General features: G+C 46.4%; 1 protein-coding gene across 1 annotated transcript in view; it reads right to left on the bottom strand.

Moving 5' to 3' along the window:
• The window catches only part of PHLDB1 (pleckstrin homology like domain family B member 1), a 115,231-nt gene that overhangs the window by 16,393 nt on the left and 71,685 nt on the right, over positions 1–27,153 (bottom strand). The window contains exons 12-15 of the mRNA XM_063436091.1: positions 26,617–26,727; positions 25,824–25,913; positions 24,981–25,082; positions 24,363–24,530 (exon numbers count right to left, since the gene is read on the bottom strand). Of these exons, the coding sequence (XP_063292161.1) occupies positions 24,363–24,530; positions 24,981–25,082; positions 25,824–25,913; positions 26,617–26,727 (471 nt within the window). The remainder of the gene's footprint in view (positions 1–24,362; positions 24,531–24,980; positions 25,083–25,823; positions 25,914–26,616; positions 26,728–27,153) is intronic.

Below are 27,153 nucleotides of genomic sequence, written 5' to 3'. Positions count from 1 at the left end.
CTCAAGTTTTGTTCCTCTACATCCCTCTTAAGTTTCCATACTTAAGCAAGAGTATATGAAAAGTAGTTAGGGTTGCCACATTTCTAGAAAAAAAATACCAACCTAACTAATTTGCATAATAAATGTTGTATGTGTGACATCACATGATGTAAATCACAAGGAGTGACACAAGAGATAATTTTGTAAAATCAACAAAAAACTACTTATAGTTTGATTCTACTGTATATATTGATTGCTCCCAGTGTCTCCCTGTCTCAGTCTCCCAGTGTCCCATGTATTACAGTGTCACCATGTCTCTCGGTCTCTCAGTGTCTTCTAGTCCCCTAATCTCCCAGTGTCTGTGTCCACATATCGCCCAGAGTCTCAGTGTCCCCATGTCTCCCAGTCCCCTAATCTCCCAGTGTTTCAGTGTTCTCGTGTCTCTGTGTCCCCAGGTCTCCAATGTCCCCTATGTATCACGGTATCTCAGTGCCCCATGTCACCCAGTGTCCCCTCATGTCTCAAAGTCGCCCAGATTCCCTATGTCACTCAGTGTCCCCATGTTGCCTAGTGTCCCCTAGTCTCCCAGCGTCCCTTAGTGTCTGTGTTCCCATGTCACTAGGACACTAGGGGACACTGTGAGACATTGGGACACTCTGAGACATGGGGACACTGGGAGACATGGGGACACTGTGGGAGACATGGAGACACTGTGGGATACATGGGTACACTGGGTGACTGAGACATGAGGGGACACTGGGAGACATGGGGCACTGACACACTGTGATACACAGGGGACACTGTGATACATAGGGGACACTGGAGACTTGATAAAGACCTGGGTACTGATCAAAACGTTGCAGGGTCCAATAAACCTACTTAAATCTATCACAGTGAGTGACCTCGAAATCCAACTACTGGAGAGAGGCCTTAAATTTACCCACAATTGCAAATCAAATTAATTTGAATTACTTATATTTGTGCAGAAATTCATTAGAAAACTTACAATTAAGAGACATTTCTTGAAAATTCCAACAGTGAAAACAATTTTAGAAACATAGAATAGTTCAAATTGGAATCATTCAGAGGAAAATCAACCTTCTATCCAAGCCATAATAAAGGCTCCCACCTTGAAACTTTTTGTAATTTAGTAAATAAAGAACTTCAATCTATTAGTCAGAACAAAAACTATATAACAAATTGAACTAAGGAGGAGTCTATATGTCTAAAAAATATAGCAGACCGAAGAGACATTATAATAAAAGAAGCGGATAAGGGGGAGGGATTATTATTTTAACAGCAGAATACTATTTGACAGAAGCTTATAATATTTTAGACGACAAAAACACCTACGTCAAGCTCAAAAATAACCCTACAGAAAAATTCAAGAAAACATTAGATATTATTCTAAAGGAAGCATTGAAACAAGACATCATCACAGTTAAAATTTTTCAATATCTATACAATTTACATCCATTTATCCCAATCTTTTATTTTTTGCCAAAAATACATAAATCCCATATTAATCCATCTGGCCGCCACATCATTTGCGGAATTTATTCACTAACAGCCCATCTTTTGGCATTTATAGATACCTTTCTCCAACTTTACGCTCAACAAGCTCCTTCATATGTAAAAGACACAAAAGCCATCTTCCAAGAACTTGAAAATATTGAGTGGAAAAACCATTACAATTGGGCCACCCTTGATGTATCGTCACTATACACTGTCATTAAACACCATTTGGGTATCGAAGCTGTATCATATTATCTTCGAAAAGATACTAATATTTCACAACCACTGGGTGATTTTATTCTACAGGTAATTTCATTTATTTTAAAGCACAATTATTTTATGTTTGATGACAATTATTATTTACAGATCACCGGGACCACCATGGGGACCAGGTTTGCCCCCAGTTATGCCAACATCTAAATGAGAAGATGAGAGGAGTTAACGGTGTGGTCGGGGCATGACTGGGGGGGAGACCTCATCCTCTGGTGACGTTATATAGATGATGTACTTGATGTAGAATTATTAAAAAACCTTATTGTACTTGTATTCAATTATTGCACTAACTCCATTTTAACCTTATACTGTGACAATCCTCCATTTTGTCCTCCTAACCTGACTTGTTCATTTTAAAACTACATTACATGACAGTATTTCTCAGCACATTTAATACAATAGACAAGGACAGTATTCTCCATAAGGATATGACTAACCCAGGAACTGTTGAATTTCCCCTAACTCGCAACATAATATAATTTAAAGGCCATGAGAACACAGTAGTAATGAAATGTTCTATTCATAAGAGACCTTGCACCTAACCACGAGATTTGACATCACCGACCGAGTAAAATGACGCTCAAGACCCCTTGTCCCCCACCCGTGTCCGGAAAAGTACCACCTCTTGGTGGGTGGACACGGAACTAACCACTTAGCTTTTGATCCAATTAATTATATTGATAGGTGGACACTAACCCAGACACTTAACAATTAATCCAATTAATGATGTTTATTCACTGATATCTTGATAATCAATGATGACGAAAATGTCTCTTAAAAGGGCCTGCGCGCCCGCTGATTCTGCACTTGCCAATAAATTTCCTCGAAGTTATTTTAACCTGAACTCCGTGTGTCAGACTGAATTACTTCAGCGTATATACGCAATTCAATTCTCTTTAATTTGGACAGGAACAGATAGACACTTAAACATTTTGGTTTACTGAAAAAGTACCATAACAACTTTGGCGCCCGAACAGGGACTCCGGGCTATGTCTGGCCGGTGAGCCGTCCTAAGGAAGACAAGGGTGGACGGAGGAATCCAGGGGGAAGGAAAGGGAGACTGATCACCTCCAGTTACACGGTAGAGACTTCTGCAGAGCCACCGGTACGTTCCGGCCCCTTTGATTGACCCGTCCACGTGTCTGTGACTGCTTCCCGGGAGGACATCAAAGACAGGTAATATCTTGCCCGGAGTCTTATTACCCATTTGTTACCTGCATTTAGTCTATCTGTTGCCTGGGTGTGTCTAGTTTGGTTGCCCGGGCTGAATGTTTATTTGTTTCCCCTTTTTGGGATAAAGGGGGGGGTGGACCCGTGGTAGTTTGCTTGAGGGTCCTGTGTTTGTTTGTTTTCCCCTTTTCGGGATAAAGGGGGGGGGTGGACCCGGGGGATTTGCCTGGAGTCCTGTTGCCTGTTTTACTCCTTTTAGGAGCCACGTGTTTGTGGCTGCAGGGAAAAAGGGGGGTTGACCTGTGGATGTGTTCCTGGGGGTCTTCTTTGCCTGTTTACTTCTTTTAGGAGCCTCGTGGCTGTGGCTGTAAGGAAAAAGGAGCTTGTGGAATTGTGGGATCTGTGTAGAATCATAGTTTCCTGTGATCCAATTTTGTGTCACTTTGATAGCCTAGCTAGCTTCACTGTGCGCTTTCGGACCATCCAGCTCTAGTTGAGTTGGGGACGTCCTGACCCGGACCATCCAGCTCTAGTTGAGTTGGGGACGTCCTGACCCGGACCCTTCGGCTCTAGTTGAGTTGAAAGGTCCACTGATTATTTTAACTGTGATAGGAGACTTAGCCTTGTGGCAGGGGACTCAGTTTCCTGGGGGGATTCAGGCAGGCATTGCTTGTCTTCCGCATCACGTGGTAGTGAGACTTATAGAGTGGGTTTTATAAGGGCACTACGGGAGTGAGGGTGGCGTGGCCACTTTAAGTGGACTACTGTAACGAGGGAGGCTAGAAAGGATTTCGGACCGGTGTTAGCTGTTATCCTTGGCCGCTGGTAGTGAGACTTGAGGAAGTCATTCTCCGAGCGGGGACACTACGAGGTTGAGAAAGGTGACTTTGGAGTAAGCACATGTAGAAAGAAAGGGATTACTGTTGATTTCATTTGAACTGTGATGCATGCACTGTATTTCAATTGTATTGTTGTCTTGTTTGTTTAATGTGGAGTCATTTAAACTCCTGTATCTGTCTCTAAGGATTTTCCTTCCCTTACTCTTTACCTTTTCTACACTTCCTGTACTATTGTACTATCCACTCCCATTCCTCTTAATAGAGAAGTGATTGGTCACACACTTCTCACCTCGCTCCAATCCGTGTCTACCACCCCGGGTAGGCGGATTCAGTGACTAGTCTACGTTTTGGGAAGACGCACTTGAGAAAGACCCACGATTCTCAGGTGGCAGTCGAGCATTGTAGACGTTCTGGTTCAATTTTCCTTATCTTTCCCTATATCTGGGACGCTGGTGTAGGGGAGAAGGGATTATGGGGCAGGATTTAGGTAAGCCCAGTAAGGGCTGGTTAGCATGTGATTTAGTTGATGACAGAGAGGGTGAGGAGATGGTTAAAGGTGTTGAAAAGATTGCAAAAGTTTGTAAAATAGCTGTGCCGACATGTGGTAGATTACAACCAGAAAGTTGGCGTAGATTGTTGATGGAAAAGAAAGGCAAGCTTGCAAATTATAATTTATTAAAAACAGCTGAAGCATGGTACAGAGTAGCAAAGGCTATTCAGCAAGAAGGTTGGGTTGAGGAAGAAATAATTCACAAGGGTGTGAAATTGTTTGTGTACCATAATAGTTGTGTTGCTGGGGCTCTTCCTCAGCCAGCGCCCCAAAATGGCGCCCGGGGGATGTCTATCCCAAAGGTCCAGTCAGCAATGGGAGATTGCCAGCTGACTATGTATCCCACTCCCAATCCTCCCAATCCCCATCCCGTCACCTCTCCCGTTTGCCCGGTCCTAAATTCTGATGGATCCTACTTTTCCCCTTCTCCTTCCCTAACATTCCCATCATCCTCATCCATCCCCAAGCCACCTTCTGAGTCTAATGCTAACATCTCATCTGCCATTCCTTCCTCACACTTTGTCTCCGTAGATAATCCTACCCTCCCATCTGCATCTGCCCAGTTCACTAACCCCTCCTCTCCTGCCACTGTCAATCTTGCTGATCCCACTCCGGCTCCTCCTTCTTCACCCGCCTCTACTGACTCTTCTCCACCCTCTCCCTCGCCCGCCCCGACCACAGCCCAGTTTCCCACCCCCTCTGCTAATCCCTCCCCAACCTCACTGCCCACTCCAGGTTCCGCCCCAACTCCCACCCAAATGGCCTGGCCATACCCCTTCCCATACCCCTATCCTCACTGGCCATACCCCTTTCCCCAAGCCACTCCCCAGGTTCCGGTCATGCCCAGTCCGGTTCAGTCTGCCCCGGATGTGCCCACATCCAACATGGCCGCCACGTCTTCCCTTAACCCCAATGCAACTTCCTTCCCCGCCTCCAATATGGCGGCCCCCAGCCATTCAGCACCCCTGATGCCGGTGCTTCCCGGTGATTACCGGTCCCAAGATTATGACCCAATGGCAACTCCCGCCTCCGGAGCTCCCTCCTATCCCCCGGCCCTGTCTCCTCAGGTGATCCCCTCACGCAGAAGGTCCCAGATAATAGAGCTAGATGAGGGAGAGGATGACAGGCTGTCCCAGGTTTCAATGGAGGCTGCGAGAGCCCACCGTTCTATTGAAGATCCCTTCGGCCATCAGGGTCGGGGAGAACAGGCCCCTCCTAAATATGTCGCTTTTAACCCCACACAAGCTAGTGCTTTAATGAAATCTCTCCCTGACCCAGAGAAACAGCCTATGCCTTTTTACCGAGGGATAGTTCAGATACAAAAGACTTATTCCGCCGCCTGGCGTGACCTACTGAGCATTTGTGCTATTAAAGCAGGGGATGCATATTGGCCCAGCATGGCCCGCCACCTCAGTACAGATCTGCTTACAAGTGATGTTGATTATCCCTCCGGAGTAACCTTTTGCAATCAATTGAGAGATTGGGCTAAGGATAAACTTGCAGATCAAGCTGCTGGCCTTACTGATGTTGTGCAAGACAAAGGAGAATCAGTGGAAAGGTTTCATGCAAGATTATATCAAATGTTTACAGATTTGGGATTTGATCTCACTGACAAAATTCATTCACAAATGCTATCAGGTGCGTTTGTCCAAGGTGTTAAAGATTCCATACGCAAGGGAATCATTGCTGCACGCCCTGAATACAAGGTTGTTCCCCTAGACACGTTACTCCTAGTTGCTAGAGGTTTGGAATCTGCCCAAACCCCCAGAAGACCCAATTCAGCTCCTCTTATGGTGGCCCGTGCCACCCCCATCGCCCCTGGCACCAAGGGTGTCAAGTTAGAGGACGTATCATGTTTTAATTGTGGGGCTAAGGGACACTACAGAAGTGACTGTCCAGAACCCAAAAGGGAACCGGGGGAGCCCAAAAAGTTTCCTACAGGGGAGCCCAAAAAGTTTCCCAAGCCTGCCCCGGCCCCTAAGACCATGAAAACGGTTCCAATTGTTGAGGAACCAGATGATGATTAGGAAATTGGCAAACCTGTGTCATTAACCCCTGTCATGGCAGTGTTTACAGGGGATAAGGGAGGGGGGCCACTTGCCACAGTAACTTTACCCATTGAAGGCCAACCTACCACATTTCTTATTGACACAGGCGCAGCCCGAAGTGTTCTCAGAGAACAAGACCTGCCAGACCCATCTTTCTTGTCAAGTATTGATGTCTCCTGTGTTGGAGTGGATGGCCAACCGAGACACAGTCCTCTAACAACCCCTCTGCGGGTTGGCACAAGCTTACTTGCTCGTTTCGTAGTTTCCTCCACATGCCCAATTAACCTGTTAGGCGCTGATGTCCTTTCACGCCTACAGGCGTCTATAACCTTCACTCCAGATGGACAGGTAGAGATGTCTACACCTCTATCTGTTTCTGACACTTCAGCCCTGTGCTCCATACCTTTGATGCTGCAATTAGATATATCCAATGAGCAAGCAGCAGAACCTAGGTCCAATTTCCCAGATGAGTTAAAAACTCAGGTGCCTGCTAAGTTATGGTCCTCAGGCCCAGAGGATATAGGTCATCTAAATGTCCCACCTGTGGTGGTTAAGCTTATCCCAGGAGCTAAGTTACCAAGGAAACCACAATATCCTCTAAAACCAGCACAGGCTGCAGCCATTTCTATTCACATCAAAGCGCTCCTGGAAAAGGGTGCTTTAGTGGAGTGTAAATCAGAATGTAATACTCCATTATTTCCTGTGAAGAAAAAGACTCTAAAAGGTGAGCCAGTAAAGTACAGGATGGTTCAGGATCTCCGTGCAGTCAATGAAGCCACTGTCCTGGACACTCCTCTTGTACCAAACCCCCATACCCTGCTCTCTGGCGTCCCACCTTCTGCAAAATACTTCACAGTCATTGATCTAGCTAATGCCTTTTTCAGTGTTCCACTGGATCCATCCTGTCAATACCTGTTCGCTTTCACCCATGAAATGCAACAATATACATGGACTGTCATGCCCCAAGGGGCACAAAATTCTCCAAGTCAATTTGCCAAAGCCATGTGTACTATTCTTGACCCATGGCAAGCTGAACATCCAGAAGTTGTTTTACTCCAGTATGTAGATGATTTGTTGCTCTGTGGAGATGATATACCCACTACTGAAAAATGTTCAATCAGTCTGCTTTGCTATTTGGCAGAACAAGGATGCAAAGCTTCACTTCTCAAGCTGCAATTCTGTCAACCTTCTGTAATTTTCCTTGGACATTGCCTATCTCAAGGTACCAGACATCTCACTCGGGACCGAGTCAGAACAATTCTGGACATTCAACCCCCAAGGACTTCAAAATCTCTTCATGCCTTCTTAGGCCTCATTTCCTACTGCAGAGCATGGATCCCAGAGGCCTCTCTGCTTATGCAACCTCTCTACGATGCACTCAAGTCAGATCCATTCGGCCTGACCAACGAAGCTCTGGACAATTTCAAATCTCTTAAGCGTGCCATTGCTTCTGCTCCTGCCTTGGGCCTACCTGATTACTCCAAACCTTTCAGATTATTTGTCTCTGAAAGACAAGGCCACGCAACAGGAGTTCTCACCCAAACTAATGACTTAAGAGGCCGCCAGAGGCCTATTGGATATTTCTCATGTCAACTGGACATTGTGGCCAGAGGGACCCCTTCCTGTCTCAGGGCTGTTTTTGCTGCAAGAGAGCTCATAGAAAGAACCTCAGACCTGGTCCTTGGCCACCCCCTGGTTGTTTTGGCCCCTCATGACATTTCTGCCATCATCAACCAAGTCCAGCTCAAGCACGTGTCTCCAGCCAGACACCTACGCCTGCAGTGCCATCTTCTTCTACCTGACAACATTTCCATCCAAAGATGTCAAGTTCTTAACCCATCCACTCTTCTTCCACTCCCTGAGGGGGGTATCTATTATGGATTTATCACAGATGAAACCTACATTTACCTGCTTTGTGGATGTATCAAGAAAGTCATGCATCCACATTTGACATTTTATGAAGATGAAAAGCCTCTCTGTGAAGGCCCAGATTACGCCTTCTGTACCATGTGGTACAAACCAGACATTACTCCCGAGCCTTGCTATGAAGATGAGCTCTACCAATGGACTGATGTTAAGCTCACTGCTCAAGATTTCTATTGTGACTCTGAAGGCAATAGCATGGTCTTGGTCCAATTACCTCAACAACTTAACTACCTTTACCGCCATTGGGATACTGCTATCCCACATATTCCTGTTACCAAATTGAAGACAAAGTCATGGAATGATCTTGGGCCCATGGCAAAGTTATGGGCCACCATGGACGAAGAACAGCTACAGGAAAATGGTATTGTCAAATACCCAACAACTGACCTTCTGGAAGCATGGCCACGCCACTTCCTAGAAAAAGAATTTAAAGACCTAGTTATAACAAATGACTATGACCCAGAAACTCCTCATGACTGTTTCGAACAGATGAAAATGGAAACAGTACACTTACCAACTGTGCATGAGAATCCATTACCGGATCCGGATTTTACTCTGTTTGTGGACGGTTCAAGGTATGCTGATGAAGAAGGAAAATACCATACAGGATATGCCGTAACCACAACAGGGGAAGTTCTCAAGTCATCACCTCTACCGCCAGCAATGTCTGCGCAAGAAGCTGAATTGCAAGCCCTGACTTCAGCATGCAAGATTTCCAAGGGAAAGCGTGCCAACATCTATACAGATTCAAGATATGCTCTGGGTGTGGCACATGACTTCGGCCTCATTTGGAAGACAAGAGGATTTCTTACCACTGCCGGTACACCAGTCAAACACAGCTCTGCAATCAAGGAACTAATGGATGCCCTCCTACTCCCTGAAGAAGTGGCCGTTTTGAAAGTAAAGGCACATGGGAAATTGGATTCAGATGAAGCAAAGGGCAACCATTTAGCTGACCAGGCTGCTAAGCAAGCGGCCAGAGATTTGCAGGAAGTGGATGAAGAAGTGTCCGGTCAAGAAGAAGAAGTTCCTATCTTTACCTTGCAAACTCTTCCTACTGACCTAAGAATTTTGCGAGAACAACAAGCTGCAATTACCCCTGAAGAAATCCAGAAATGGAAGAAGAAAGGAGCTGTCCTAAAGGACGGAATTTACTACAACAATTCTAAATTTTGCCTTCCAAGAAGCTTATACCCAGCAGTTGTCCAATGGGCCCATGGGCCTGCACATCTGTCAAAAGACCTAATGGCCGCCCTCATTCAAAAATATTATGAAGCACCTGGAATCACAACCCTGATCAACAGCTTCTGCAGGGCCTGTGTCATTTGTGCAAAATGTAATCCAGGAAGACCAATCAAGGTGCCTGCAAAGCACCTAGCAAAACCCATGTACCCATTCCAGAGAATTCAAATTGATCACATCCAAATGCCCAAGAGTGGGTCTCATGAATATGCACTAGTAATGGTGGATATGTTCTCAGGCTGGCCAGAAGCCTACCCTGTAGCCAATATCACTGCAAAAACAACCGCAAGACGCCTACTTACAGACATTGTATGTAGATTTGGACTTCCAGAAGTCATTGAAAGTGATCAAGGCCCAGCCTTTACAGCAACAGTGACTAAAGAAATTTGGACTGCTCTGGGAGTGACCCTAGCCTTCCACACCCCTTACCACCCACAAAGTAGTGGTAAAGTAGAGCGCATGAATGGCACTCTAAAAGCCAGAATGTTAAAAATGTCACAAGAAACAAAAATGCCCTGGCCAGAAAGTCTGTCAATAGCTTTGTTCAGCGTTAGGCACACACCTAGAGGGAAACACTCGTTATCCCCATATGAAATTCTATTTGGGACAGCACCCAGGCTAGGTTGTTATTATCCACAGCAGTTACAGCTTCAATCAGATGTTTTAGTAGACTATGTAACTGAACTTGCAAGTGCCTTGAACAAAATACATGCCCAAGTTTTCTCTTCAATTCCAGATCCTGATCTGAACACAGGTACCCATAACCTGCTTCCCGGAGATTGGGTTCTGGTTAAGAAGTTCGTACGGAAAAGCTCCCTGGAACCAAGATTTGACGGGCCATTTCAAGTTCTCCTGATCACCGCAACCTCCGTCAAATTGGCCGGCAGGCCACATTGGATCCACGCTTCCCACTGCAAGAAGTCTCCTGCCCCAGAGGAAGCAGATACCGCACAACCATGTACCTCTGGTACATTGTCTCCTTAATTAGTTTAATTAAGGCCCAGCAAGTAGCCATCACTAAAGATGCTAGTGGGTACACCTTCTGGTATAATTCATCATGTACCCGTGTGGCTACCTATACCTTTGATTATTGTGACATCGTAGAATGCCCATTCACTACAACACAGATCCAGAATATCTATAGAGATATCCCTCATGCAAAAGATCCATATGTTTGTGTAGTTGACAAACAATGGGGACATGATTGTGGCCATTGGGGGGCGGCGGGATGGAATGCCGGGCCTTCCTGGGGCTACAAGCCAAAAAGTGCCTTATCTAAAGTAGATGATCATGGTAGGTCCCTCCTTCAAAGAATGACTCTGAGAAAGCCTGGAGGAGGCACACCAATGAAATTAATTCTTAATGTTGAACATCCAAGCCCAACAGATGCAGACCAGTATGTATTGGGAATGTACTGGAAAAAGGGCCACTATACTAAATTAGGGCATTTCTACCTTAAAGATATGTGTAATTCCCCTGAGTGGCGAGGAGCTACTCATATGGTCACAAACCCATTAAAACCACACATCCAGTCCTTTAAGGACATGATGGCCATTGCTAACCCCACCTTTGAAGATACTATGGCCGCTGAAACAGGTTTTAATGATGTTAACCTATGGTTAGAATGGATGAAATATAATGCCAACAAACATAACCGAACCGCATGCTATGTGTGTGGTGGTGCCCGGCCTCATCTGGGCACTGTACCTTTAACCCTGCCAGTAAATGAAGAAAATTGCATTTTAAGTCTTTTTGCCTACCAATATAATTTCAACAGGTCTCAATGTCAAGCATGGACAACGGAGTATCCTCTTATAGCCAAAAATGTAAGACCTCCTCATGGTGTTACTGTATATAAAGGTAATTACACTTGCTATGCCAAACATGATGGGATTGGTAAATTTGTGGGTAACTTTCGCGCAGGTTATTGTAGTACATATAGAACTGTTCCTGTACGTTTGCTGCAGCAGCACACTAGGTCACTGGGAGATATTTACTGGTTGTGTGGGGATTTACAGTTAAGATCCAGAATGGACACAGAGTGGTGGGGGGAGTGTACATTGGCCAAGGCCATTATGCCTATACACATTATTTCTGACACACACACCAACACCCATGAGTCCAGCCACACTAAGGCCAAGCGTGAAGCCCCAGTAAAAGGAAGTTTTGACCCTCACATTTACATTGATGCCATTGGGGTGCCTAGGGGGGTACCCAATGAATTTAAAGCAAGAGATGAAGTTGCTGCAGGATTTGAATCAATTTTTACCATAGTTACTGCAAACAAGAACTTAAATTGGATAAACTACATTTATTACAATCAACAGCGTTTTGTTAATTACACCAGAGATGCCCTCCAGGGATTAGCCGAACAATTGCAGGCAACATCCCAAATGGCCTTCCAAAATAGAATAGCCCTGGATATGATCCTAGCCGAAAAAGGAGGGGTATGTAAAATTTTGCCCGACACCATGACATGTTGTACCTACATCCCAGAAAACACAGGTCCTAATGGTAAAGTTACATTAGCCATAGCAAAATTAAATGACCTCTCAGAAGAATTAAAAAGGAATTCTGGGATAAAAGATCCCTGGGACAGATGGTTTAGTTGGATGACAGGTTGGAAAAAGGCTTTAATGTATATTGGTATGGCAATACTAATTTCTTTTTTTATCTTTGCTCTTCTCTTTTGTTGTGTCTTCCCCTGCCTAAGGAAAGCTCTCACGAAGACTATTGACCAAGCGGCACCCACTTTCACACTACTTGATGTTTATGACCAAGATTTCCAGGATCTCAACTCACCCTGTTTGCCGCTGCAATCCATCCCTTTTGATGATAAAGTGCAGGAATTCTAGGAAGGGACTAACTTAGGGACAGCATCTGTCAGTGAATGGTAAAGACCCCGTGTTGGAGAAGTGGTGGATTAGCTGCCATGGGATACCCATGGGTGTGAAGTGTTCGAGAGCCATACTGACGGATGAGTTAGCCTATCAGGGTCAGAACTAGGGACAGCCTTGCACTTTGCATTAACACCTAGCTAGCGGCCACAGGGTTTCTGTGCCTTTGGGTTAACACGTCTTCCTGGTACTAACTTAATAAAGTTTTATCTCTTAGAATCTAACATTTCATAGGGGGGACTGATGTAGAATTATTAAAAAACCTTATTGTACTTGTATTCAATTATTGCACTAACTCCATTTTAACCTTATACTGTGACAATCCTCCATTTTGTCCTCCTAACCTGACTTGTTCATTTTAAAACTACATTACATGACAGTATTTCTCAGCACATTTAATACAATAGACAAGGACAGTATTCTCCATAAGGATATGACTAACCCAGGAACTGTTGAATTTCCCCTAACTCGCAACATAATATAATTTAAAGGCCATGAGAACACAGTAGTAATGAAATGTTCTATTCATAAGAGACCTTGCACCTAACCACGAGATTTGACATCACCGACCGAGTAAAATGACGCTCAAGACCCCTTGTCCCCCACCCGTGTCCGGAAAAGTACCACCTCTTGGTGGGTGGACACGGAACTAACCACTTAGCTTTTGATCCAATTAATTATATTGATAGGTGGACACTAACCCAGACACTTAACAATTAATCCAATTAATGATGTTTATTCACTGATATCTTGATAATCAATGATGACGAAAATGTCTCTTAAAAGGGCCTGCGCGCCCGCTGATTCTGCACTTGCCAATAAATTTCCTCGAAGTTATTTTAACCTGAACTCCGTGTGTCAGACTGAATTACTTCAGCGTATATACGCAATTCAATTCTCTTTAATTTGGACAGGAACAGATAGACACTTAAACATTTTGGTTTACTGAAAAAGTACCATAACATACTTATTATTTGGCGTGGATCAGAAAGTTCTTTAGGTGATTCACTCAATATTTAAATCATAATACATACAATCTCAAATTTACATCAGAATAGAATAAAAAGAGAATTAACTTTCTTGATGTGACTCTGACAAATAACTGACATAATGTGTGTTCCAAATGTTTTTTTAAAGAAACCGATGGCAACAGCTTTGTTCATAGACAAAGCTGCCATTACGACCCTTGGCTCAGTGGAATTGCGGAAAGTCAATTCACGCGAGTCCGTCGTAATTGCAGCAGTTTTATAGATTTCCAACAACAAGCCAATGTAGTTAAGGAAAAGCTACTCTCCAAAGGGTACAACAAAAACCAATTGGAGAATGAAAGAAAAAGAGTCTCAGATGTTGTTAGGAATGTTTTGCTTACAGACAAACAAAAAGGAACAAATTGTGATAAAAAATTTGAATATGCATTCATAACCAAATTTAACACTGACCATCACAAAATTAAAAGAATGCTGTCTAAACATTAACACATTTTAAGAGAGGACAAGATTTTAGGTCCCTTTCTTCCTGACCATCCTCCCATGATTTTATAGAAAAATAACAATCTAAAAAACTATCTGGCCCCCAGTTAAAGTATTAAACCCAATAACAAAACTAATATCAGACAACCATCATCTGGCTTTAGAGGCTGCTTAGATTGTAAAGCCTGTAAAATAACTACTAAAAATATAGAAATTAAAGGGATTTTGTGAGTACAACAACTGGCAAGAATAAAGGAGGCCATTGATTGCCACACGGACTATGTGGTATATTTACTACAGTGTCCGTGCGTCAAACAATATGTGGGAAAAACTAAAAGGAAACTGAAAATTAGGATCCTTGAAAATCTAAATAACATCAGAAAAAGGATGATTAATCATACCGTTCCCACACATTGCAACAGCTGTCCTTTGTTCAACTGGAAAACATTTTTTTTTATCGGTATAGAAGATATAAAGCCCCACTGGAGAGGGGGAAATAGGGATGATAAACTAGCCCAGTGAGAGACCTCCTGGATTCACCAGTTGGGTATTCTCGAACCTGGGGGCCTTAATGTCGACATTGACATAATTTGTTTCTTATAATGTAAATGGAAACAGTCTACTCTTTCTTACACTTATTCATTACTATTTTTTTTCATTTTATAGATTTATATTATTCCAATTTAATTAAATTTTTGTTACGGTTTTTATTTTATTATATATTATTTTTTTTCATTTATTTTGTATGCATTTATTTTATTTATATTTAAATGTATTTTGATTTATTTGTATTATATTTTTTTTAGTATCTGTTTTACATATATAGAAGTGGACTGTTCCCATGTTTAAACAAGTTCTGCATTGTATCATTCTTTGTTTTGGCAAGAGCTTTGGATTTATCCCCAAATGGAATTCATCTCCATCTAGACACTATGAATAGCCCTTAATTTTTAACCACTTGGGAAAATAGAATCAGGTTTCTTTTCCATAGGGGGATTAATATCCAAAGCTCTCTCCAATTGTATATAGATCTGAGTAACGTGTTTTACATACTACAACTTGTCTTCCAGTAAGTATATATTTTTCCTTCTGTCTATAATCTTGTCAGGTTTTTACTATATAGACCTAATGGGGGGAGAAGACTATTGGAGTAATGCATATCGATGGTGGAACGCATGACCATCGTCAAGTGGAACGCACATGTCACTGCCATGCTCCACCAAGAAACTTCACATCGGAAGTGACGCCAGAAGATACGAGAAGAACATAGAATGACCGGGAATAAGAACATTTTGATGAGAACAGATGGCGAACAGTCTCTCACCATCCCCATGTGTCTCAGTGTCTCCAAGTCTTTCACCATTCCCATGCATCTCAGTGTAGCCAGGTCTCCAAGTGCCCCCTAGTGTCTCAGTGTCCCCAAGTCTCTCACCATCCCCATGTCTCAGTGTCCCCAAGTCTCCTAGTGCCCCTATGTCTCCCAGTGCCTCAGTGTCCCCATGTCTCCCTGTCCACTAGTCTCCCAGTGTTCCCAGGTCTCACAGTGCCCCCAGGTCTCCAAGTGCCCCCTAGTGTCTCAGTGTCCCTATGTCTCCCAGTGTCCTCTAGTGTCTCAGTGTCCCGAGGTCTCCCAGTGTTCCCTAGTGTCTGTGTCCCCATGAGCTGCAGGCTGTCTCTGCAGGCTCGGAGCTGCTGTCTGGACTCTCTGTGCAGAGCTGCCCCCCCGCGGATCAGTGAGTAGAGAGAGGCAGGGAGGGAGATGCTGTAACTTTCTATCCCTGCCTTCCTCCACACACACACAGCTGGTATTGCAGAATAATCTCTATTTATACTGAGACTGACATTTTTATTGACGGTATTACTGCAATATCGGCACCGGCTAGGCAGCCTAAAATACCGGAGAGATACCGGCCAGGTGGCAACCCTAAGAGTAGTGTGTAAGAAAAAAAAAGTTTTTTAAAAAAGTATTCATTTTTTTTAATCAATGGGCCTATTCCATGTTAATCCGGCCGTGCCTACCACCCACCACCAAACTAACTCTAAAAAAAGAATTAAATCAAAGGTCAACCATTAACTCGCCATTTTTTCCATCAACGAGATTTAGTCCCTGCAGCCACTCGATCCCTCACCTGGTACACTATGCCAACTCTTCTTCTTGTCAAACCAATGCTTCTCTCATAGAAAAGCAATGGGGGGGGGCGTGGCTTGCCGTGCATGGAGTGAGTCGCATATCGCCGGAGCTCCGCGAACCCGGACCACAAAGCCCCTTATCTATGCCACATTTCACCTCTAAAATGGGGAAAACTAAGCGCCAGGGCACCCCAGGACCATCGGGCTCGAGTCCAGTGAGGAAAAACGCCGGACCGCTGGATGATTTTCTAGCATACCCGGACGGCCCCCGAGCCGCGAGACACGCGGACAAGATGGCGGCCGCGCCACCGGACTTGGACAATACTGCAGGCCCGGAGTCGGGCCCGGCGGGGGGCGACCAGCTAGCACACATTACTGCTGAACTAGCGTCCATATCTGCTAACATGCTCTCCAAGGGCGACAAAACTGCGCTTGTGGCGGAGCTGAGGGCGGCGATCAGGGAAGAGATCCAAGAGGTACGTAGGGACCTCACTGCCCTGGAGGAAAGAGTCACGGAGCTGGAAGGGGAGAATATCAGGGCCATCCAACACTCCCAATCCGCTGACCACGCCACTGCTAGACAGGGCTCGGTACTGCTCGAGCTTCGCAGACAGGTGGAGGACCTGGACAACAGGGGACGGCGTAATAACATAAGAATCAGAGGCCTGCCGGAGGTTGAGCATGAAAACCTAGGCACGACCCTTACGCAGCTTTTCACCCATATTCTGGGTGAAGATGCCCCAGAAGTTTACCAGATAGAACGAGCCCACAGGGCCCTCCGTCCCCCCAGGAGAGATGGCCTCCCGCGTGACGTTATCTGCTGCCTACTGTCCTTCCAGCTTAAAGACGCCATCATGAGAGCAGCACGTGCTCAGACCATCACCTTCCAAGATGCCGATGTTTCGCTCTACCAGGACCTATCTACCCTCACCCTGGACGCAAGAAGGGCGCTGCGGCCACTCACGCATATCCTCCAGGAGAAACGCATACCCTACAAATGGGGTTTCCCCTTCAGCCTCCAGGCCAAGCGGGGGAACACGTGGTGCTCCCTGAGGTGGCCCAACGACATACCCGGCTTCCTGAGATCGATGGACCTGCCACCTGTCAACGTTCGCAATTGGATACTGGACCATCCTCCGCCACGCCCGGACCATCCTGAGGTTCCAGAGCCGCTCCGCAACCGAGCACGTAACGACACGCAACCTATCCGCTGGGGAGGCCCTAATGGGCCCGAAGAATAATTGAACCCGTTTTGATCCCGACCCCGGTGTCATCTGGCCCTCCAGAACTGCCCCCGTATGATGATGTGCCTATCTGAAAGCATCGACGACAGCTAAGTACACACACTGAACCTCATGTGGGGGGCATAGTTATTACCCTCTCCACGCAGGCCATGGGGACCCGGGGCCGACATTTTGGGGACACTTCAGATATGGGGGGGGGGCTCTCTTTCACACACCGTTTATTGCTTTTGGGTGGGGAGCGGGAATAGGCCCTCATTATCTTGTATCGGGACTGCCCACCGGCGGATCTTTTCCCGACCAGGGGACTGGGGTACTATGCCTCATTCTGACATCCGACTCCACCAGGGTCGGAGATCGGGACGCTACCCAGTTTTCAGCCCAGAACCGCCCGACTGCCCACGCCGAATGGCGAGACCTCCCTTAATTTTACAGGACTCCCTGGAACCGTTAGCTACTTCTACGGCTAGAATTGGGGGGGTCCAGTGTCAGGTTGGGGTGGGGCGCTGGATGAGAGGGGGGAATTGGGAGATTATGGTTATGAGTGTTATATTGCATGCCAACTATATTGTAGCCCGTTATGTAAGATACTAGTAAATTCGCCACTGTATGCATGTCTTAACCTGTATAACCACCATACACCCCACCCTTCTGAAGTTGCCATTTTCCCGGATCTGGCACGTCCCCTTGCTGTTGATGGAGCGGCCGCCCGCTCCTTAGTTGGGGGGGGGGGGAGGGGGGCTTGCGGGGAGTTTCGAATGGGCCTGGGAGTTGCACGCTGCACGGAGTGTTACAAATAAGATAGTGAGCAGCCTGCACCGCCCACGCCCTGTCAGACACAGTACGATCCCAGGATAGCCGATATACCGGTTGCGCCCCATAATGCCGCAGTTCTCAATGACCACGGGTACTGGCGAACCTCCCTTTGCCCAGTGGCTAAGACATGGGGAACTGTGAGCATAAGGGGAACTTTGCTAAAGGTTTATCTACTGTTAAATCTGAATAATGTTGCCTGTACTGTATGCTCTCTGCAAAATTGTTCTCCCTTTATCAGAAGGTGTGCAATTTCCCTGCCCGCGCATCCCTCCCCTCCCCCCCCCCCCCCCCTGTTTCGCCCCGACCGACTGAAGTCACCCCAAGTTCCGGATACTGAGACCATTATTGGACCCCCGCCCCCCCAGCCACGCTTGGGATACCCAAGAGACGTCCCCCCCCCCATGGAAGCCAGCCTGACGAGACAGGGCGCCCCCCCGGCTCCGACTCCCACCGTACCACGGCTTAGTCCCCTGCTCCGCCCCACGCCAGCCCGCACGGAACGCCCAACGTCTGATGACTCCGTAGCCCCTCAATAAGACCGTTGACTTCCCATATATTGTTTATCCTATGCGTCCTAACTCGCACGACCCAACGAGTGTTGCTGTCCGCCCCTAAGTGGTCCGGGGGAACGTGATACCCGGTACCACCTGACGGACCACATACACGTGACTTCCTAGTCCCCCAGCAACGGACCCACCTGTATATTAGGTCACCCATACCTGACCTAGGGCCACGGTTGCCTATAACCCCTGACTCAACCCCTGTCCCGACCCCTATCTACTCCCCCCCGCATCGCCTTTCCTTCCTCTACCCCCCTCCCCCCCCCCACGCGTTCCGAGCCCGAACACAGCCATGGCATCGAGCTATCTGCCCTCGCCTTTGCTCCTACGAACGCATAATGTTCGAGGTCTTAACTCTCCCGAAAAGAGGAGACACTTACTACGCTCCCTCTGGGCACAAAGGACCTCTGTGGCATTTATTCAAGAAACACACTTACAAGGTAAAGATGCCCCCCTGATTAGCGATAAACGATTCCCCCTAGGCTACTACGCCAATCACCCCGAAGCCAAACGAGCGGGGGTCGCCATTCTCTTCTCCCACAACACCCCTTTTGTCAGCTCCGCCTCGCAGGCAGACCCCCTGGGCAGGTACATATTTGTCAAGGGTGAAATCGCCGACCATAGGTACACTTTCGCCACGGTGTACTGCCCTAACAAGGGTCAACACCGGTTCTTGACAAAAACCCTTGCACTATTAGAGAAATTCCGGGAGGGAACGCTGGTCCTGGCGGGCGATCTCAACATCCCTCTGGACCCGCGGATGGACTCATCCGCGGGCACCAGCACCATCCCCTCACACTGTATACGACAGGCCAAACAATCCTTAGCTAGATCAGGCCTGATAGACTGCTGGAGGGTGGCGCACCCCGAAGACAGGGATTACACATGCTACTCAGCGGCCCACACCAGATACAGCAGGATAGACTATATATTTCTTGCACAGGAATACCTCCCCTTCCTGATAGACGCCTCCATTGGCATACAGCACGACTCGGACCACGCACCGGTCCAGGTTACAATCAAATCTCCGCTCTTTAAACCCAGTGAACGCCACTGGAGACTTAATGAAAATATCCTGACTGACAATGTTATCACCACACAAGTAGCCCAGACACTGACCCAATACTTTGAGGAAAATACCACACCAGATGTCGCCCCCCTCACTATATGGGAAGCACATAAATGTGTAATACGGGGACACTTGATCAGGCTATGCACTCAACGGAAGAGGGAACACGGCGCCAAAACCCAAGCTCTGATACGCGAGATCTCCACCCTAGAGACGCGACATAAACTTGACCAAACGGACGACACTTATCGACACCTCACGGACACACGTAGACAACTCAAGGACCTCCTATCCCAGAACCTATTACACACCATTCGCAAGTCCAACAGACACTTTTATGAGTTCTCTGACAAATGCGGTAGGACTCTGGCACGCACACTGAAACAGAGACAGAGACTGCATCACATACACCAAATCAAAGGACGGGACGGGACAATGAAAAGGACCCCGACAGATATCCTGCAGACTTTCAGGCTCTTCTACGAAGAGCTTTACAATTTGGATACCACCGACCGAAGTACTGACGCGCGCCAACATCGGCGCAAAATAGATGACTTCCTCACGGACCATATAGGCCGCACGCTCCCGGAAGACCTGGCTGAGGAATTGGAACAACCGCTCACGGTAGAGGAACTAGCTATTGCACTCAAAAGTTCCAAAACCCATAGGGCTCCAGGCCCGGACGGACTGCCCACTTCGTACCTGCGCAGGTTTAGGGACATACTGCTCCCATGCCTGGTGCAAGGTTTCAACTCTCTACTAGAAGAAGGTCGGTTCCCAACTGATGCCCTACGCGCCACCGTAACGGTCATACCGAAGGAAGGCAAAGACCCCGCGGAATGCGGGAGCTACAGACCGATCTCCCTCCTCAATGCCGACCTCAAACTTTTCGCCAAAACCATAGCCATGAGGCTCTCCCGTGTGCTCCCCACCCTGGTCCACCCGGACCAGGTGGGATTCCTTCCGGGGCGTGAGGCGCGTGATAACACCACCCGAGCCCTACACATGATCCACTCTGCCCGGTCGACGAAGAGGAACCTAATCCTGGTCTCCACAGACGCGGAAAAGGCGTTCGACCGGGTAGACTGGATGTACCTTGAAGCCACCCTCCGCCACATGCAATTCGGCCCTCATATCCGCTCATGGATCCTCTCCCTCTATACGAACCCCACGGCCCGCATTCGGGTTAACGGCGCTCTGTCTGCCCCCTTTGCCATCCGGAACGGAACCAGACAGGGGTGCCCTCTGTCCCCCCTCCTGTTTGCCCTCACTCTAGAACCCTTCCTGGAGGCGGTCAGACAGGACGGGGGAATTAGTGGGTACAGACTCCACAACGCAGAACACAAAGTGGCCGCCTATGCGGACGATATGCTATTTTTTCTAGATAACCCCACAATCTCTTTTCCCAACCTGCTCCGAGCCTTTAGGACCTTCGGCGGTATATCCAACCTGAAACTTAACTTAAGCAAGTCGGAAGCCCTACCGATATCTCTCACGGCAGAGAAGGTCGCGCACCTAAAATCGCAATTCCACTTCTCCTGGTGTGACTCCAAACTTAAATACCTTGGCGTCTGGCTGCCCAATGACCTGTCACTCCTATACCGACTAAACTTTTTACCCATACTCGCGACAGTACAGTCAGACCTCCAACGTTGGAGGAACCTCTACGTTTCCTGGTTCGGCCGCATCAACGTGGTAAAAATGAACGTGCTGCCACGTCTCCTGTATCTGTTCCAGGCCGTCCCTATCACTATCCCCAGAGCATACTTCCAATCTCTGAACACAGCCATTCGGCAGTTTGTATGGAACGGGAAGGCGAGCAGGGTCAGCAGGGCGCTATTGGAGCGTCCCAAAAGCAAAGGGGGCGCGGGCCTCCCATCCCTTCAAGGATACTACCACGCGACACACCTACTCAGAGTGATAGACTGGCATGCCCACCCCACGGTTAAACTGTGGGTCCCCATGGAACATGGGCAGGCAAGGGGAGCGCTCCCTTCCCGATTATGGCTCAGCTCCCTCACGCTTTCCTCACTGCAAACAGGCAATCCCTTGATTGACGCTACACTACGGGTCTGGTGCTCGTTGAGGTATACACGTCAACTCACCTCTACTGACAGCCCCCTCACACCTATTACACACAATCCGGGTGTGGGAGGAGGTCTCACGCCGGCAGACCTACACTCATTCCCCGACCCCGACTGGCTTAGCTTCCGACAGCTCCTGCAGGGACAGCAACTTAGACCCCTCACGGACCTCTTGGGCGATAAGGTACCCACTGGACTGGATCACTTCCGCTATGCTCAAATACGGGCTTACTATAAGACATTCCCAAACAAACAGTGCCTACACAGACCCCCCACGCAGTTCGAATCCCTATGCATCTCTAGAACCCACCCAGACAAGGGAATCTCTATGCTGTATGCGACGCTTCTACACAACGAACACCAGACACACCCCAGATATGTGACAAAGTGGGAAGAGGAGACAGGGACTACTCTAACAGCTCAGGAATGGGACAAGATCTTTATACTGACGCACAAAACCTCCATCAGCTCTAAAGTTCAGGAGACAGGCTATAAGATTCTCACACGCTGGTACAGGACCCCTGATGTTGCCCACCGCATAGACCCTGGGATCCCTAATGAATGCTGGCGTTGCGGAGGGCCAGATGGCTCCTTCCTCCACATATGGTGGAATTGCCCTGATATTGTCCCTTACTGGACACGGATCAGAGAAGCTATCCGCCTTATAACAGATATCACCCTACCCCTCCACCCCCTCACTATGCTCCTACACCATACTGACATGTCCATCTCTGCCTACAAAAAATCCTTGCTTAGGCACCTACTGACTGCAGCCATAGCACTCATACCTACCATGTGGAGACAAAAGGGCGCGCCCACCTTCCAGCGGTGGCTAGACAGGGTTGGGGAGATACATCACATGGAATCACTCACGGCAGCCCTGCAAGGCAGATTAGAGAAATGTGACCACATCTGGATGCCATGGCTGTGGTACCTTATGATGGACGGGACCGGAGCCCGTGGATCCCCTCCCTCCCCCCCCCCCTCGTCCCCATCCCTTCCTCCCCCCACACCCTCCCCACTTACCTGCGATGAAACATAGGCTAACCGTTACCCAAGCCCTGCCCCACTTAGACTGCCTGCCACCCATATCTCGACCTCGGATATAGGGTTGATGACACCCCCCGACCTTGACTGTACCGGATCCAAACCCGACGAATGCCCGACACTACGGACCTGGTATGACCTGGACCCCTAGACTATAGACCCAGACGAACCCTACCTATACTCACCAGACCGCCCCGCAAACACTCCACGACCAGGTGAGGTAAACCGTCCTTTGAAACTGGGGACCCCACCTTTCCTTTACGTGACATGTTCCAGGCCGATACACCGGTAGCCCCAGTTACTGACAGCCGCAGAATCTGGAAACTCAACTACCACTATGGTCAATCTGAGTAACCCCACAGGTGGTCCCCACTTGGTTTCACTGTTTTGGGCTATATAATCTCACACCGCCCACCCGCGTTAGCTCTCTATGTTTCCTGAAACTACACGTACTTTACGCCCCGTTTCTGTTACCCTCATGCGAGACACTACTCATAATCAGGAGTGGGCCCCCACTTGCCCAACGGGCTAGAGGAGTCCCTTCACTCCCCCCCATAGCATGATACAGGACATGCTCTATTGCCAGCGGGTATTGATGATCATGATCACCTGAATGTTTTCTAGCCAAAGAATGTGCTTAGCTTGTGTCTCCTTATTACGTGACTCACCAATGTAGTTGTAACTACGCTTGTGATATATGTTGATACCGTTACCACCACACATGCTACTGTCTACGTCTGGGAGTCTTCCTCAGTACGCCCTATTGGTTCGAGGCACCCTAAGTCTCCCCCACGTAGCACGGTACAGACCTCACGATGGTGTCAACCGCTGGTTACAAAAATATGTACGTGCATGTCTACCAGTTGCTTAGTTTGGTTACTCTTAGGCACCCTATTTATGTCTTTGTTGTGATTTAATCTCGCCGTGTCATTACCACTTATGCCACTCATTTATGTTACGTTTTTATGCTATTGATGATGAACACGAGCTAAAGCCTGTCCTTGTCGCTCGTTATGTGTAAACTGAAAATTGAAAATAAAGATTGTCAAAAAAAAAAAAAAGAAAAGCAATGGGGATGAAAAGCATATGTGCAGCCGGCGCCGCACTCCTACAGTCAAATGGAGGTTTGATGTGAGAACTGAGTTTGACTCGGTTCTCAAAGCATAAGTGACTCACCAGGAAGACAGCCATTAGAGGCATATTTAATCCTGCAATGTAAGCATTGCCATATCTACTGGCTAACATGTAAAATGAAAGCACCACTGCAGCTAGACCACTTCATTAAGATGAAATAGTCTGGGTGCCTTTAGCTATCCTTCAATAGTAAGTTCTGTAGATATATAATTTGTAATGTTTTTTTCTGACAGATTGTAATCATTTAAAACGCTTATCCAAAAGAACAAAATTAAGGGTAAAACAGATAAATGTATAATAAGAAACAATATAAAAACAAACCATACATAGGTTTAAAATGCATGTAAAGAGTGAGATGTGATGATGAACAAACCTCCAAGGAGGTGGAGGGAGAAGAGGAGGAAGATGCAGAAGAGAGATGAACAGGAAGAGGGTCCTCTGAAGAAGCAGCACAAGAGGTGGAACCCACACTTTGACTGGCGGATACGGGGCCAGCGGGCATGTTCCCCATAATGTCATGGAGCTGATCTAAAGTGATATACTAGGAGAGACACAGCACACTGCATCACTCGTTTCAGCAACAAGGTTTACAATATTACAAAGTTGGTTTCCATGGATATTACAGTTCTTAATGAAATAGAACAAAAACTGTCAATCAAGACAAATAAACAGACAGCTTAAATGTCACATTAACCAAAATTGAAAAACCAAGACAAATAAAGCAGGTACATATGACACAGTATATAAAACATCAATAATGATATTTCTGAAAAAAGCGCCTGGTTGTTGATTCCTATACTGCAGGGGTGTCTCACTGAATTCTCCAACCATTTGACTACAAATTCCATAGCTCTCTGGCAATCTATGGCCCATGCTTATGGCTGGAAGAGACCTTTGGATCTTGTAGTCTAACAACACCTAGGGTTGAGGTATCACTTGATTTCCCCCTGCAATATAGAGGAAGAGAGGCGATTTGGGCAGCAGAGTGTACCTCGGAGTCAGAAGTTAGACCTGCGGAAGGTAGGGAGGGGAGAGCAGGAACTAGAGGTGAGCAGCTGTACAAGCGGAGTACATCAGAGAGGCACAGGTATTCCTGGAAGCGAGTTAAGGAGGAAGGGAAAAGGAAAAAAAGAAAAGCCAGAAAGAGAAAGAGAGAGATACATAGAGGTGCAGAAGGAAGTGATAGGTAAAAGTGAAGAAAGGAAGGATAAATGCGTCAGACATATTTAATTTCAAGCTGCGGCCATTAAGGACACTTTACATACTGACACATGCTAAGCTGAAGAACATTCAGAGACACAGACAAATTTAATTTGCAAGCTGCTCTTAATCACCATTGTCATACTGTGTATGATATGACAAATATACACCTCTATAGGGTTTTCGCAGGTGGAAGCAGGTAAAAAGGAGAGTGGGACTGCAAGTTGCATCGGTATTACAAAGTGAGCGGTCAGAAAGTAAAGAATGATTTGCTGTTTTATTATGCATTCACAATATTCCCAATATTCTCTGTTCACACCTCACCCCTAGTATTTGTAACATTCACATTACAAGATTAACATCCAACCTCACAACTTGTTTCTTTTCACAAACAATCATTCATTTGTATTATTTCAGCTGCCTGCAAACACATACCTAGTAAGTAGGTTGGGTAGGTAACAGTAATTACATGTAGTAGCTGTAGCTGGTGACACTACGTGATACTTGGCTACTTTCCAGTATGGCATTGATTGTAGGTGAACATGTGCTAGATACGTGCTCACAGATACAGTGTTTGAGTAAAATGTAATATCCAGATATAATTATTGAGCTCCAATTACTATGTAGTTCTCACCTCTCTGAGAGCCACAGATCCAGAGGAGAATCCCCGGCGCCCGGTCAGAGCTTGATAACGTCGCTCCAGTTGAACCAGCCTCTCCTTTTCCTGCAAAGTCAATCACACATGAGGTTGTTGCAGGCTCTAGCAGACAATTAACAGAGGGAAGGCAAAATCTGTACTAGTTTTTCAGGATGTGTGGAGGGAGACTGTGTAAGTCACACTCAGGGGAGGTGTGGCTAGTGCTTCACAAACAAGGTGACTTCTCTCATCAATGTTTGAGAATCGAGCAGTGAGACTGCAGGAGGATAATCTCTATCCAAAAACCCCTTTGTTAAGCCAGAGTTGTTTTGGTGCTTAGAGTACCATTTATATAGTGTGTTACAAAGACCAAAAATGCAGGTTTGAAAATACTATTCTAGAATACCTTTTACCTACTAATCACAGTGTTTGTTCTATGCTAAATTGTACTTAGAATATAGCAATCCAATTGTGATATAAAAAGTATCAAGAGATGGTGGCAATAATAGGGAACATATTGATGTACATTGTAGTTCTGATGTTTCAAATGAAAGATCACTAATAACTGTATATATATAATTGTGTATTTATTTTGTAGATGTGCATTTGAAAATAGTAAAAACTAATGAGTAAAATAAGTCAATAAAAAACAAAAACTAAAGAAAATAGCAACAACAATAAGCAGTGGATGAAACTCCTTCAAAGGAATTGCCCCTGTAATATTTGACAGGGTAGACGTATGTACTAAACTTTAAAGTGTCGGTTCAGATCCGAGATTATACACTGTTACCTTGTGTAGTTGCATCAATGTGGCACTTCTTTCCTGTGCAAGATGGTCTGTATCCTGCACAGCTTGAAGACGGATCTGATTGGCCTGTTGCTCTAATGCAGCCAGACGTTCCTGTAATAAAGAAAAATACTTGCAAACATATGCTTGATTGTGATACGGCTTTGAGTCTCATACACGCAATATTTCTACAACTCCTAATGGGCTATTCATTTGCGAATTCTCTGTTCAACATATCTAAAATCTATTTATTTTATCACCTGGAGCATGCAACTGAACTTTTCCTTTCATTTTTCTAAAGTTTGCTGCACGGCTTGACACATTTATTTGGAATCTAGGAGCCAGCTAGAAAAGTTAGGAGCCAGAGAAATCAATGCCAAAAATACAATTCTTAAAGGGACACTATAGTCACCAGAACCACAACAGCTTAATGTAGTTGTTCTGAAGTCAATATCCTGTCCCCTGTCCGCTTTTAAATATAAACACTGACTTTTAAGACAAAAGGCAGTGTTTACAATGCTGCCTGGTGACACCTCTAGA

Source organism: Pelobates fuscus, chromosome 11 (genome assembly GCF_036172605.1).
Source record: "Pelobates fuscus isolate aPelFus1 chromosome 11, aPelFus1.pri, whole genome shotgun sequence".
NCBI lineage: Eukaryota > Metazoa > Chordata > Amphibia > Anura > Pelobatidae > Pelobates > Pelobates fuscus.
This window is presented reverse-complemented; position numbering and strand designations above follow the sequence as displayed.